The sequence below is a fragment of the Lottia gigantea genome (genome assembly GCF_000327385.1).
Source record: "Lottia gigantea unplaced genomic scaffold LOTGIsca_1, whole genome shotgun sequence".
Classification (NCBI taxonomy): domain Eukaryota; kingdom Metazoa; phylum Mollusca; class Gastropoda; family Lottiidae; genus Lottia; species Lottia gigantea.
This window is the reverse complement of record NW_008706746.1, coordinates 2263115-2279540: the sequence shown is the minus strand read 5'-3', so window position 1 is coordinate 2279540 and position 16426 is coordinate 2263115. Positions and strand designations below refer to the sequence as shown.

Here is a 16426-nt window from a genome sequence, read left to right as displayed (position 1 = left end):
GTCTAATCATTAATGCTTTGAAGAATTTTACCAGGTATGTGGTTTCAGAGGAAGTTTTACCTGGAGCAGAGTATTCTTACTCTTCTAGACACTTGATATCACTTTTCACTATGAAAGACTTACTCACTTACATGATTGACATACTTCCTCGTTTGAAAAGTTCTTTCGCTGCTACCAATGTTTCCCAGTATGTTTTCCTTTTTTGGTTTCGTTTTGGGATTCGGATCGTTAGTACTAAGCTAAACCTAACCTAACAACATACTCTCAAATTCTTAAGAAATAGTCTGATAGCCAAATTATTTTACCTCTCAAGCGTACATCGTTTAAGGCAGGGCTAATTTCCCCCGGGTATTACAGATTTGATTACCGTGAGTGTAGATTAGTAACGAGGAGAACTCGTATAAAAATATTGAATAATAAATATGGAGCAGACACTCGAGAGAGTATGATTTCAACAAAGCGTAACTGACAATATTATTTCGTCTTACAAAATATTAATACAGTGTCTGTGAGTTAATGGTTAAATAATAAATTTAAGACAATCTAATCTAAGATTTATATTTTGAAAATCTCGTATAACTAGTGTCGTTTCTATAATTATGATCCTTTGCTTATATTATATGTATACAAGATGAGTATTTAATAGACTTCATGAGCTGAAACCTAACTTAAAATAAAATCTTCATCGCACCGAATGTGAGTAAAAGCTTAGTAAAAGATAGATCTCAAGTAAAAACAATTTTAACAGCAGAGATATTATAACATTTTCAAATATCAAGTTAAGTTGTCTCTCTATAGCTTCGTCTTCATCTTGATCAAATTCATTTTTGTCTTTTGACTCCGTATTCAATTGGATAGATGCCAGCATAATATAACCTGAAACAGTTTATCTACCACATTACAATAGATTATTAGTCTCAATGCATCATTATCTCACTGACAAATATTGAACACAACACAAGCTTCTTCTTATCCTCAGACTTATACCTTGTAAAAATATATCCACATAATTATTTTTCAGTACAGAAAAAACGACAGCTGATCCAAATTCTTGATTTTCAAGGAAGTTAACGGATATTGCTTCTGTGAAATATTAAATTCACTTTTTCATGAGTTAACCCAAGAGTTAAAGAGATCTCTTTATCTTATTATATACTACCTTGATATTTTACTCTGATGCTTTCTCTTCAAAGAGGAAGATAATTGTTATACTTTTACAACGCCATTATTGATTCCCATTAGAACTTTATACAATGTAGAATTCTTCTTGATATTATGATTGATTAAAAGATCTACATTAATGAGACTTGTACTGGAGCATAACAATAGTAAAACTACAAGGAGGAGGAAATGAGCGACATGGCTTTCTCAACCGCTTTAATAAAGTTGAAGCCAAGAAAAGATTTCACTCGACCACTACCACACCAACAAATTCCAACTGTGGCATAGAATTATTAATAATAATAATAAGTTCTATGTATTTAAAATTACGAAAGCCTTTTATTTTATTTTTATGAATATATTTTACACAAGTCTAGATTCAACAAGTCGACTACACAATTCGTAATTGAAATTGAATTTAATTATATGTGTTCAAGATTTGATTTGACTGTAGATTGACAACACTATCTACATGTAAATATATATCAATGTTTATTGTTGCGAAGGCCCTTCACCGTTATCTGCAACATGGAGATACTTGATACATACTAAGTCCACGGATAACCATAGAACTAATTCTCGTAATTCTCTTGCATGCTCCATTCTCTACCCCCGAAATAAAACCGTTCATCAAAGCATCGTCCACTTTTAATCGCATTTGATCATTAAAAATAGTCTAAGCGTAGGCTCATCGTCATGAGCTTAATTGGATAGAAACTTAGCATTTATTGCAGTAGCAAATTATATTTAGAAATCTGAAATTTCGACTTTTGCATAATCCAAAATTTCGACTTATCGAATCCAAAATTTTGACTTGTGCAAAATATATTTAGAAAAATATAAATAAAAATATTGTTTTTAGGTGTGCTGAAAAGGATTTCGTAGGAACTCTCAAAAACAGTGACCAAAAATAAAAACGAAATTGTAAAATCGGAATGACCTTCTAGCTAGGATTATAGATGTAAGTAAATACTAGTAGGTGTATGATGAATCGCCCCAAGTTAAATCGAATGCAATAGCAGCTGGTAGGTGACTAATTAGGACTTGAAAATAATTGAAATTTGAATAATTCAGCAGTGTTCTTGATATTGCTGTTATTTTTATATTGATTACATTCCTTGATGAAGTTGTGGCCAAGTTCAATAGTGTGTTTTGCATTCAAAATAACTTTATTTAATCAGACCGATCTGATGATAACTTTCAATTTGGAATTTACCGTTGGCATTGTGTTATACACTTTTCTTCTGCTGTCCAGTATGCTCAATACAGTTCTTTGCTGCGTATGACTTGAATATCTTTCGGCATGACTTACAACTGGATCATATTTGGCATTTCCACGTTTTTGGATGGTCCATCTATAGTTATATTCGTTTTGCTGTGCCTTCAGCTTCTCTGAAAATATTTTCAGTTTACTTAAAATTTAGATGGAAAGGGTCTTTAAGAGTCGAAATAAGGTTTCTTTGAAACTGTTGATAATTACATTTTTCACTTCTTAATTTCGTCAGAGAAAAAAAACTGTAAGGAATAAGATATAAACTTAATGTGATTATATACGATGTTTCTAGAATTAAATAACAATTAATCTTGATACAGAAACATGTCTTACAACTCAATATAATCTTATAGAGTAAATTTAAAGGATCATCAAGTAATGCTGAATGGCACTGACATAAATCGTGACTGGAATGTTATATCCTAGACGAACATTTTGTTACAGTTATTGAAACCAATTGAGTTTATAACGGCATCTCGCTTTATTAACACTAATAAGAAATAATTTCAGGCATAGGAGGGGGAAATGCGAGTCATGAGTAAGGTAATTGAAAAAGTAAAACGATTTGCGCTTTTTGTGGGACTGAGTGGGTTAAAGAAGATTTGCAACACCATGCGATGCGATGAGAGAATTTGTACAAGGACAACGGAAACCTGGCGTGTTAGAGAGCTTGCCACAAACTAAAACTAAATTGCCAACAGAAGAAAGGCATTGTTAAAAGATATTTATATGAAAATGAACAGTGTGTGATTTCTACGTCTTAGATAGTGGTACGAAACATATAGAAATAATTTCACAGTTACATTCAAACAATACCGTTTGGGTAATCCATACGTCCGGGGTGGGTGGTGATCCAGATGGAAGGCTATATGGCGACATTAAGGCCAAACTTTGGTCAAGGATTAATCAAAAACTGTCGATAATATAGGTCCCATGACAGACGTTAAGCAATGGGGCCACTTTTATTTGTCTAGAACTAAGACAACTAATACCATGGTTTAATATATTAATCATTTAGAAAGAATAAACAGACGAAAATGAAATCAGAATGTCTCTTGAGTATTATTGAAGAGATCGTCAATATCTTATCAACTGAATAAACACGATGGCCTCTAGATTGTCAATATGGCTGCGACTTTACCACAATAAGAGTTACATTTTAGCGGAAGTGATGTATTGAAATTTAACGCTCTATGACGCTTAAGATCGATTGTGTAAATGAAGTAAAGAATGGACTTACAATTTCCTTATCGTGCCGACTTTTCCTATTTCACTGTTAAATTACAAACTATACATGTGTACTGTGTTGACTCAAAGGAGGAGTATCTGCAATGATATGGCCCAAAATTGGTTCATTAAGTTCTTGTCAAACCATGTCTTCAAGTTCGACAGAGGTTCTGAGCACCTTACTCATACGTTATAAATAAGAGTATGGACCCCGTATAATAGAATACGTCGAAAGTTTAGTGTAATATGATGATGAGAACATAGTCTCATGAAAGCACTGGCCAAGGTCACAAAGAAAAGATTAGTGCAACTACAAATACGCTCTCCTCTAACTCTTACTACGTCTTATACCATTGACTGCATCGTTTTGAAGCTTATGCTAAAACTTACCCATAACGTATTCGACAAGTTTTTCTTACGCCGGGTATACACTTGCTTAATTGTCAATAGGCCATTAAATCTTTATTCTGTTCAAGGCATGGAACATTCCAGAAAACGTTTGGCTTTTTTACCATAGTACGATTATACAACTAGAACTTTGAACCCATTTAGCTAGAGTTGACACTTCGTTCTTTGATATTTCATTGGTGAATGTTTTGGGTTGATTTTCCAACAGAATAAACTATTTTCTTGGAATATCATCCTTTGCGAATCATGCTTCATCATTCACAAAGAAATAAATATGTCTAAATAAAAAATTGAAGAGTGACCAAACCTGATACGAAAATGACATCATTGTCATACATGTGAAGTTAGTTCATTAAGAAACGGTTTTCCTTTTTATTTTGTGTAATAATTTACTTTCTTCCAATATGCCATGAATAGACTATTTTGTTACGTGTTTATCACCAATATAGTCGGAGGTCTGATCTTGTCGTTTACAGTCGTTTTTAAGTTTAAATAAACTTATTGGACAAGTAAACTACAAGATTTACAGGTATACTACCTCTTAGGATGACCAAAAAACTAAATAATAATTCATTAAAGTAGGTAATTTTAAAACAAGCTTAGAAGAGTGTTTCAATAATTGTTTAGTTTAATGGATATTTCCTTTTATACAGAGATTCTATTCTTTAGTCTTGACACCTGGTAAGTCAACCTAATGGATATATACATTTACTGACAAAGTTTGAGACTTTTAAATTTTAGAGGTAATATCCTTTTAAGAACTGTATCTATTTACAGTGTTAAATGCCAAGTCACAATTATATGGTCAAGGGGAAATAACTTTTTTCATTTGTAGAAACTACAGACACAAGGCGCTTGACTCTAACAATCGTTTGTCTCAATACCGATATATGGAAAATGGAATGTTTGTTTGTGCCTACGTAAGTGTCCGGGATATTTTTTGGGGGATCTAAATGATTTATGAGATGTACTTTCACAACGATTTGAATAGCAATTCCAACAAAATGTAACAATACATGAGAAAATTGTATTTTAAATAGTGCTAGTATGACCTAGTTTTATAGTTACCTAACGAAATCTTGTATAATTATATCTGTATATTTTTAACTAGTATATCTACACGTAATATTAGTACTTTGCCTTCTGTACTCTTATAAGTTATATGTCTGATTTAAGCTTTTCTACATTTAACTGATTCATCAAGTTTTGTGCACTGGTGTGAGTAATATTTAATTCTTTTTTTTATGTTAAAATTCTTCGCTAGTGGTTTTTGAAACATATGTTTTTAATTTGAGTATGTTAAAAGTTCTGATCTAAAAAAAATTGGTAAAATAAATGTATATTTGCAAATGACAGCTCCGAGGTGAAATAGTTTCAAATATTGGTCAAATGATTTATGTACTTCGAAACTTCTTATTATTGTTCGAAATCACTTGGGTTTGTATGAGGCAATGTTACTACAAGATCTCACAACAGCGTAGTAAGTTGTAAGAGGGCACTCAAAGTTCAGCGGGTCATTGACAAATACGACCTTCTCAAGGGCCATGTGTGTTTAATATTACACTTAAAATAGAACAACGGAAAAGAAAATCAATTTTATGAACTGAAAATGGATTCAAACGTTGAAATACCATTGAACAATACGACATTTTTAAACACTGATTATGTTCGGAATGATTGTTCTGAGAGCGATGATGTGGAAAAGATAGACGTGGTCGCAGTTAAGCATCCAGTGGTTATTTCTCTTCTGTTAAAATCACGTTCAGCGCTTTCCACTTTTTGTTGTGAGTATAGACAACTATTACTTAGGATTTTTTATTTCGTGGTTTTTATTCTGTATGTTATATATTTCGTCTTTGCATTACACCATGAATTCGGGGGCGAAGGATCAATTCGACTGGTCACTGTGACGTGTCTTGTGTGCTTTGGAATAGTATATGTGCAGTTACGAAAGAAATTCGGTAAAAAGGTTTATGGAAGCTGTGTGAGGCCGATTGAAGATCAATATAATCAACACAGAAAGGTTATATTCAGGTAGGTATAATAATGGAGTCGTAATTCATAGGTTTACTTTTTCTCGTACAGGACGCGATTAATTTGACCAAGAACATCGTAAAATCAAGATATTTTTCTGCATACCTCAATGTTCCAAAGCAACTTAACAGATCTGCTATATTTCAAACTATGACTGAATTCTAAAACTAGCAATTTACATTACCTAATCTGTCCAATAGACAATTATTTGTGGTCAAATTTCTTCTCTCAATCGTAGTGGAAAGAAGTCTTTAACTTGGTCCATATGGGTTTCTTGAAACCACTTGACAAGGGTTTTATCGACTTGTTTGACGAAAAGTATGCTGGGTCGTATGACTGAAGCAATTGTACTTACAGTAATATGATTCAACGTCATGTTATTTTGGTTACAGATTATTTCTAGCTGCAGTATGTATTGGTATTATGTCATTTATGATAGTAGATGTAATATTAAAGAGACCAGAACACCTGATATCAGCTGTTGGTATAATACTTATAATATTGATAATGTTTATAACTTCGCATGACCCAGCTGCTGTAAGTATTATCATCGGTTGATAAAAATTTGATCAACAGAATTTACATAAAGAGATCAATTCAGCATTTATAGAACGTCGTCTGTTATAAATAAGCTAAGTAGGCCTACTAATGATCCAAACCGGAAAACGAAACCTGTAATCCAAAACAACATATTGGTGAAACATTGGTTGCATCTGATGAATTTTTCACTCAAGGGAGTATATCAATCTTAAGAAAAAATATATTTCTTAATGAAAATTGGTATCAAGAATCTAGATATGTTGAAAATATTTGTATCCAATTTTAACAGTTCAAGGGAGGTAACTGATCACAAAAGTTATATTATGACCAGACAGACCTTTACAAACACCCACAGCAATGAGGAAATATTCTATCATGAAAAGTGGCATCAAGTGTCCAGAAGAATTAGCATACACTGACTTCAACCACACCTGCCATTTCTGCACGATACAAATACAAATACATACTAAATAGGAAGTACAAATAATTATAGAAACATCTGGTGGCAACTCGACTTACTATTGTGATCAACAGGAAACGCCAGATGTGTAAAACCATGTTTTAACGTAGGTCCTTCAATAAAATGTCTGCAATGAAAGCAGTAATAGATATATTTTTTTGGATTAAATCATGATGCCGGCCGTAAAATTTCGAAATGAAAAAAAATCTTTTTTTTCAGGAGCTTGGTTACGTCACCTTATCCACTATGTAACTATTGAATTAAAATGAAATGAAGTTATCTCTGCTGAAATGTCAGAAGCGAACCCCTTTTCTTTCTCAGATCTTTAATTTGAGCAGCTTGGGACTTTTTATAATTTGTCAATTACTGTTTTCGATTGTAGATAAAATGGAAAACTATATTCTCTGGGTTGTTGCTACAGTTTATATTTGCTTTAATGATACTACGAACGTCTTGGGGTTACGAAGCTTTTAAATGGTTGGCAGCAAGAATTACAGATTATCTTTCGTTTACCTATGAAGGGGCGAAATTCGTTTATGGTGAAAACTTTGGTGAACATTTTTTTGCGTTTGGTGTAAGTTTACCATATTAGAATCCTTTCTTCCATAACTGGAATGTTATTTCTAAAAAGAGTGAATAATAAGATTCTTGGTTTATGTAATGTTGAAACAGTGCGGTAAACTATGATGGGATATTGGTAATTGTTGTTTTGTAGAATCAGATACTATATATAGCAAATGCATTGCATGGGTTACACTTTTATTTTGTTGCAGGTGATGTCCATAATAATATTCTTCAGTGCGACCATTTCTGTATTGTATTATTTGGGTTGGATGCAGATTTTCATAGAAAAGATTGTGTGGATTATCATGAATGGCATGGGAACTGGTGCCATGGAATCGTTGCATGCTGCTGTCAACATATTTGTCGGGTGGGTAAGTTTCACAGAGAACGTTTGTGGACACAATCCTTAAATCTATACCAGCTTAAAGCCACTGTTACATACAACTTTAGAATTTTCTTCTAATAAGCAGAACTCCAAATAAAACTGACACACAAATGGGGGCATTTGGCCACCTAGAAAATGAAATGAATGGAGTTTTACGTCCTACTTTTCTCCCTCTTAGACGCTTTATGAGAGGCTTGCTACTATGACACCACCACAGAGTGGCCTAAATTTGAATTCAGCCTCAGCAGTTGTCCCCACATTTAGTCAGTCTGCCCCCTATTTGTACCCCCAGTCTCGGAAGGCTTATTATAAACCTAAGCTTCCGTTTTGGTCATGGCTTATACATTTCAACTCCAGGGAGAGGCTTTAATGATAGTGCAACCATTACTTCACAAGATGACAACAGCTGAAATCCATGCTGTGATGACCAATGGTTTCTCTACAGTCGCTGGCAGTACACTTGGGGTTTATATTTCTTATGGTGTAAGTTTCTTTAAAACTATTGGGAATGAATTTGAAGCTTTAGCTAAGAAAATGATATTATGTCAATGGCTGATGGTTTTAAGCTCTGAATTCGAGTGTAAAAGCAACAATGGATATTGCTAATATTGTTTATTTGGTAGCCTATATTGATTCTTGATATCTTGCTCGACGGGATGTTTTACAATTCAGGCTCCAGCGAATCATCTTATATCAGCATCATTTCTGTCAGCTCCTGCAGCCCTGGTTATTACTAAATTAACCTTTCCCGATAGATTGGACGATAGAATTGAGAAGAAAAAGATACCCAAAATACCGCGGTAAGCTTGACGAATATGAGCACAATTATTTAAAACCTTTCAGACAACCCAGGTCATGATGTGTCTGAAGGTCTCTCAATGGATATGTTCGGTGGTATACAGAAGGCTTATATATAAGGATGAAACAGCAGCGTTTAATCAATGTAAATTATCAAGAGCAGTAGATTTACTCGATAAGGTTTTATATTTTGTCTCAGTCATCATACAATCATTTCAAGTAAATGGATTATGTCATTTCAGTACAGGGGGTGGTATTATGGACGCAGCTTCCAGTGGTGCAGTAGCTGCCTTGATGATTATAGGACACATTATTGTCAATGTTATAGCATTAGTATCATTGCTGGAATTCATAAATGCTGTATTGTTGTGGTTTGGAGAGAGAATTGGTCTGGGCCCACCAGACTACGCACCATTAACGTTCCAGGTAAGATGTGTACAGATGACAAACGAATAATACTTTTAAAGGATGTTAGACTGTTTGAATACAGCTTAAGATGTCCAAGTAACAAATCGAACAAAATATTAACTTATTTCTCCAACTCAAGCGATGATTAATTTGCAGATTTTTTGTACCAACTATATTTACGCATAATGTTTTAATACCACCATACAGATGTTGAATCACAGGACCAAATCTAAATAAACCTTAGGGTAACTACATGGAATTGTTTTCTATATTTCAGCTGCTCTGTTCCTATGTTTTCTGGCCACTGGTTTACATATTGGGGGTTCCTGCATCTGATTGTAAAATTGTTGCCCGAATGGTCGGCGTAAAAGTGTTTGTAAATGAATTTATAGCTTATAAAGATTTGGGTAATGTGGTAAGGAACAGATTGGCCCTACAGAACTATAATGGTACCTGGTCCTGGACTAATACTGATGATATAATTTTATCGGACACCAATACAACTTTAATTGGTGGTGTGCTTTCAGTAAGTATAAGGTAAACCTTTTTTATTGCTGTCAAATAGGCTGATAAGCTAGTTTTCCTATTTCATTTTTAAATTTTGAAACACTCCCATGATGGATTCAGCCAATTTATAGAAACCAGAATCAGCGTATTTCAACTGTAACGATTCTGCGTTTGGGGCATATTTGGTCAATGGTACAATAGCTTTCACGTTCCCCTTGTTAACAAGCATGTTACACACATATCTTGTCTATTTAGGCATAATAACTTTATTTCTTTTTTCAGAAACGTTCTGAAATGATAGCAACCTATGCTATTTGTGGGTTCTCTGATTTTGTAGCTCTGGGTATAATGGTAGCAGCATTAACCTCTATAGACCCGTCCAGAAAAAACGAAATACTCAAATGCGGGCCAAGGGCTTTAGTATCTGGTATTATGGCTTGTTTTATGACAGCTTGCATGGCGGGTAAGACATTTATAAAAGTGATGTGGACAAGATGTGTTACTTTTGTCTCTTTTTTCTCCAAACATATGCTTAAATCAACGCCATAACATACTTATCAGTGCTTTCTTGTCCAAGTTGATTGTACACATCAAGGCAATCTCTTATTATATGAGTTTTTTAATTTCAGCATTTGTTGGTGGAGAATAAGATTTGATCACCAAGGAGCGCAGACTGTTTTTGTCGCACAAGTTACGACACGAATTTGGAGACCTCAGAAGTGTTTCTTTGACCTAATCCAGTGCCTTTTGATACCAATAATTGCTCAAAATTGTTTAATAAAAGTGTTTATTGTTTTATATCTAAATATATACTATAGATTGAATAAAAAAGTACCAAACAAATGTAGATCGAAATTTGATGGATCTGGAATAAAGTCTGAAAAACAAAAGAAAAAATGCGTTCAAGTGAAATGACTACAGGGGTTAACTATATGATCTAACTTTCGTTCTTTTGACTTTTGGTTAATAATAAGTTTATGAAATAGACGTGTTTGCTACTCGCATTGGACCCAATTATCCACATTGTATTGCGCCTCTTTCTACAGGTAATAATTTAACTGCTCTTGGTCAACTCAACTAGATGATTGGGACCTCTCCCCAGGGAACATGTGCTCTCCTATATATTTTTCTGCAGTGGACTTGGTATAAAAAAATAAATAAATAAAATGAAATAAGAAAAGAAATACCAATATACTTACTTAAGCAATACAAAACGGAAACGTCGGTGTAGTAAGTAAGAAATAAGAACCACGACCAAAGCTCGATGTTGGTGAATAGTTAAATCCCATTCTGGCACAACCTTGGTACCCACAGCTATTACAAGTCAGTGGTGCTGTACGTATGATAGATTCATCACATGGCACTGCTAGGAATTCACAGTTGTTGATAGACGCAACAAAATAATCTATAGCACGTAGGTGATCACACGCAATAGCATCTGTTACAGCTGAAAGGAAATGATGCAGACTTGGTTTTCTCTTTTGATAATAGGATATATATACATATATACTATTTAGAGAGTAAGTTAAAATAAAAAAAATTGACTGAGTATCTTGGATTTTAACATTATACCTTCAGAATATAACTGAAAAAGTCAGATAATATAAGTCGTACATATTATTCTTCAAATCTACCCACCTCTAGTTGGGTTTGGACATCTGCATAAGATGATAGCCGAGAAATTTTGGTACACTGATATACAGAATCCTTGTCTAATACGTGTTCTGTTATTTCTTTCACTTTCTATCTTTTTTAAGAGACAAGATTACCTTAAACACTCATATTTCATATCCCCGGTCTAGAATTAGACAGCGCATTTATATGCGAGTTCCATCCATCTTAGGCTAGTTCTGATAGACTAATGCTTATAAGATTCTGACTTACCGATATTCCCCAGTAGGAAATCTTCTAAAGAATATGCGGCAGGTGGACATCCAGGTTGATCTATTCCACCATTAGGATAGAAATCAACACTACCAATAGATTTTGATATGCCCAGTCCTACGATGTGAAATGATATATAGTAGATTTAAAGTCACAATGATATAAAATCCGGTGATGGCGCTGGCTTCCTTATTCTTTTATTCCAAATGTGATAGCTCTTGATCGTCTGAAAGCTTCACACTAAGAATATTTTTGAAAAAAAAATATAATTGATTTTGGTGCATTCGGACACATTCATTTTGGGGCTAAAATGTATAAATAAATTTGTAAACACGTTTTCTGGAAGCTTTGTAAAAGTTGATAACCAATAAATAAGAGTGGGGTATTTACCTATCTGTCCATTTCCAGGTGTATCAGTATGTATCACATCAACTATTTGAGCATCAAAAGAATCTAATCTAGCCCAGGCACTAACATCTTCGAATAATGGACCTGCTGGATCTAAACCTATGAAAATATAAATCTATTTAGAGAAATATCCCGTTATTGAAATAGTTTTATATTTTGTTTGCAGTTCTTTTGTTGTGCTAGATTTGCTACTAGAAGTAATCCTTTTTACATTAATGACTGTGACAACAAATTATACGTCACCAATAGGAGTACATCTAGAAAATACCATATCAATGATAAACGTCAATAGATAGATAACGTTTTGTAATTTTTTCGGAGCAGGAAGGTCAGTTTTGGAATTAAATAAAACGTACCAGTAATCCTGCCAATCCATGGCGACTTCTTACCGGCAAAACCAGCAGCATGAGCTCCAACCCCATGTCCAATAATATGGATGTGATGAGGTGTGAAAATAGTATAGAGGTTACTTGATGCCAATTTATCTAGCATGGCAGCAACACTAGCACCCACAATTCTAGAATTGGCAGCAGCCTGTTTGTACAGACCACTTGCACCTTTTGACCATTCAACAGCAATTACATTAGCATCTTCCTGAAATAAGAAAGTTCTTCTATCCAGTTTGACATAAAGAAGTGGTGAGCAACTGTTTATCGGTAGATTTCTTCCAGACAATTCACAAGTGCTATAGCGAGTTCTATCCATAAAAAATTCTATTAAGTGTAGCTCTTGCACAACGTTGTGCGTTGGTGTGTCAGTGGGCCTCGGCTCTATACTCATTCCACCTATGGTAATATAATGATATTACAAAAAGCTTACCTTTGTAAGAATTTGTGCTGCCATCTGTCGTACCCAGATATCAAGTCCTGTATTTTTATATCCATGAATGATAACGTAGATTTTCTTGGAATTGTCAAAATTTGATACAGCAATCGTTTCTGGAGAAGAACAGTCTAGTAGTTGTGGTACCAACGGGTTTTTTTGAGTGAACAAGACATAAGCCAAGTTCTGGTCTAGAGGAGACTGAGGTAGAACATCGTTATGGAATGGTGGAAAGTTGTTAAAGCAACCTAAGTTATCATAACACACGAGGGATGGTGCACCACTGATGCCCGTTCCTGTCAGAGAACCGGACGTCAATCTTTCAAAACTTTTGTAAGCAGAAAAGGACTTGCTGGATTCATAATTAAAGAATGAATATCCTATAAAATAAAATAAGCTTGTGTAATGAATAAAGAATGATTTAACGAAATGACCAGCTTTTGACACCTTTCCTTTTAGGACGATCACTTGAATTAGCACCCGTTGGTCTATAATCATAGAGGAATTGTTAAGGAAAAATATTGAATTTATACCCAATAGTCCCAAATTTAAAGCCAGTTTTGTCGCTTTTTCTAAGTTCATGAGATTTAGTCCAAACCCCAAAAAATAACATTACTCACCGTTTACAGCAAACAAGCTTGAACACAATAATAACACCAATATCATTTTCATAGTTAATCTTCTTTTGATACAATTGAAACAATTTTTCATCTTATATATACTTTGTAACCATTGAAAATCGACGGGATAGAGATTACGGTAAATCTTTTAATCTTGATGTGTCGTTATTAGCCCCATTAGTCACCAGTCTTTAATGCTTTAAGTATTATTGGTCATTAGACCTACTGGACACTGCAACATCAAGACTACTAAATAGTTCTATTGATCTTTATGTCTGAACTGTTATGCATCTTGCTTTCATCTTTGTTCTTTGAATCTATTAGCTTTGCATATATATTAGCCTAATAGCCTACCTTGCCTGATTATAGGTAAATAATTTCGAGGCTTCTTAAAAAAACAACGTTATGTATATGTTATTATCTTACGGTATTTTCCTTATCAACTACTAAATGTAAAAAAAAATTACGCAATGCTTTTGGCTAGTAGCCTCTAGATGTCTTAAGCTATTGTATCCTCGATATTTTTACCGTTGGGATAACAACAATAACAGGCTTGGAACAAGTTTATTGTTTCCAAATATTAATTTTTCTTTAAAAAAATTATATCGGAATAAATATTTTCTGATTATGACAGTCTCATGTTACATGTAGGTAGGCGTTCAAAAATAGCACGTCATCAACAAAGCAAGATAGCTTGCGTTGCAAGGTAACATACTCCCACTGGCAGCTGTCAGAAATAATAAAACAGTCTTTAGTGACTAAAGTACGAATTTTCTCATATTGAAGAAATTATTTATGCTGAATAATTCCACAAATTTTTTTAAACTCAATATCAATAACCCAAATACAACAAACAATTAAATCACACAGCTCTAATCAAGGGCAAAAAACAACTTTTGACGCGTGTTTACAAAGTCAAGGGCAATAACTCAAAAAATGTTCATCAAAAATATCTCTTGTTAGAACTTATCAATTCCAATGATCACACCAAGTTTCATCAGAATCGGTTGAAAACTGTAGCTTCTATTGTGCTCACAAACAAATTTTGACATGTTTTTCGTAAGTTAATGGCATTAACTCAAAAACATTTCATCGAAAATGAGTCAAGTTAGAACTTGTACGAGATCTTATCAATTTCAATGATCACACCAAGTTTCATCAGAATCGGTTGAAAAATGTAGTTTCTATTGAGCTCACGAACAAATTTGACGCGTTTTTACAAAGTCAAGGGCAAACTCAAAAACCGTTCATCGAAAATGCGTCAAGTTAGAACTTGTCCGAGATCTTATCAATTCCAATGATCACACCAAGTTTCATCAGAATCGCTTGAAAACTGTAGCTTCAATCCTGCTCACAAACTATTTTTAACAAATTTCAACACGTTTTAACAAAGTCAAGGGCAGTAACTCAAAAACCGCTCATCGAAAATGCGTCAAATTAGAACTTGTCCGAGATCTTATCAATTCCAATGATCACACCAAGTTTCATCAGAATCGGTTGAAAACTGTAGCGTCAATCCTGCTCACGAACTATTTTTAACAAATTTTGACACGTTTTTACAAATTCAAGGGCAATAACTCAAAAACCGTTCATTGAAAATGCGTCAGATTAGAACTTGTCCGAGATCTTATGAATTCCAATGATCACACCAAGTTTCATCAGAATCGGTTGAAAACTGTAGCGTCAATCCTGCTCACAAACTATTTTTAACAAATTTCAACACGTTTTAACAAAGTCAAGGGCAATAACTAAAAAACCGTTCATCAGAAATGCGTCAAGTTAGAACTTGTCCGAGATCTTATCAATTCCAATGATCACACCAAGTTTCATCAGAATCGGTTGAAAACTGTAGCTTCAATCCTGCTCACGAACTATTTTTAACAAATTTCAACACGTTTTAACAAAGTCAAGGGCAATAACTCAAAAACCGTTCATTTAAAATGCGTCAAGTTAGAACTTGTCCGAGATCTTATCAATTCCAATGATCACCCCAAGTTTCATTAGAATCGGTTGAAAACTGTAGCTTCAATCCTTCTCACAAACTATTTTTAACAAATTTCGACTCGTTTTAACAAAGTCAAGGGCAATAACTCAAAAACCGTTAATCGAAAATGCGTCAAGTTAGAACTTGTCCGAGATCTTATCAATTCCAATGATCACACCAAGTTTCATCAGAATCGGTTGAAAACTGTAGCTTCAATCCTGTTCACGAACTATTTTTAACAAATTTCGACGCGTTTTAACAAAGTCAAGGGCAATAACTCAAAAACCGTTAATCGAAAATGCGTCAAGTTAGAACTTGTCCGAGATCTTATCAATTCCAATGATCACACCAAGTTTCATCAGAATCGGTTGAAAACTGTAGCTTCAATCCTGCTCACAAACTATTTTTAACAAATTTCGACGCGTTTTAACAAACTCAAGGGCAATAACTCAAAAACCGTTCATCGAAAATGCGTCAAGTTAGAACTTGTCCGAGATCTTATCAATTCCAATGATCACATTAATTTTAATTAGAATCGGTTGGAAATTGTAGCTTTAATCCTGCTCACGAACTATTTTTAACAAATTTCGACGCGTTTTAACAAAGTCAAGAGCAATAACTCAAAAACCGTTCATCGAAAATGCGTCAAGTTAGAACTTGTCCGAGATCTTATCAATTCCAAAGGGCCGAGGATATTCGCCACCCGGGTGGCAAACAATTATTCGCCACCCTCATTTTTTATTTGCCACCCGTTTTTAAAACTTTAATTTCTCTAGAGACTGACATTATTAGCTGTGAAGGCTATAGCGTTACATGCATTATAATGTTTTTTTATGTTCATTAGAAACGCTTTTTTGCAATTCCTTTCAGAAAAATGTACGAAAATAATTGATAATCGCTGTCCCATTGGATGGCTATTTATAGTCAACCGGTGTAAAGTCTA

General features: G+C 34.1%; 2 protein-coding genes across 2 annotated transcripts; one reads left to right on the top strand and one right to left on the bottom strand.

The window, feature by feature from the left end:
* Positions 1 to 6508: 6508 nt before the first annotated feature.
* LOTGIDRAFT_103137 (hypothetical protein) lies at positions 6509 to 10314 on the top strand (the record flags this gene model as incomplete). The annotated part of the gene is made up of 9 exons (XM_009045498.1): positions 6509 to 6640; positions 7486 to 7677; positions 7877 to 8038; positions 8410 to 8535; positions 8725 to 8852; positions 9093 to 9276; positions 9536 to 9707; positions 9897 to 9910; positions 10048 to 10314. Coding segments are annotated over 9 exons (1377 nt in total), but the record flags the coding sequence as incomplete, so codon positions are not given.
* A 650-nt stretch (positions 10315 to 10964) lies between these two features.
* LOTGIDRAFT_102728 (hypothetical protein) lies at positions 10965 to 13377 on the bottom strand (the record flags this gene model as incomplete). The annotated part of the gene is made up of 5 exons (XM_009045497.1): positions 10965 to 11203; positions 11650 to 11766; positions 12040 to 12156; positions 12414 to 12651; positions 12877 to 13377. 5 exons carry the CDS (start codon positions 13375 to 13377, stop codon positions 10965 to 10967), a joined length of 1212 nt encoding a protein of 403 aa, XP_009043745.1.
* Positions 13378 to 16426: the final 3049 nt, after the last annotated feature.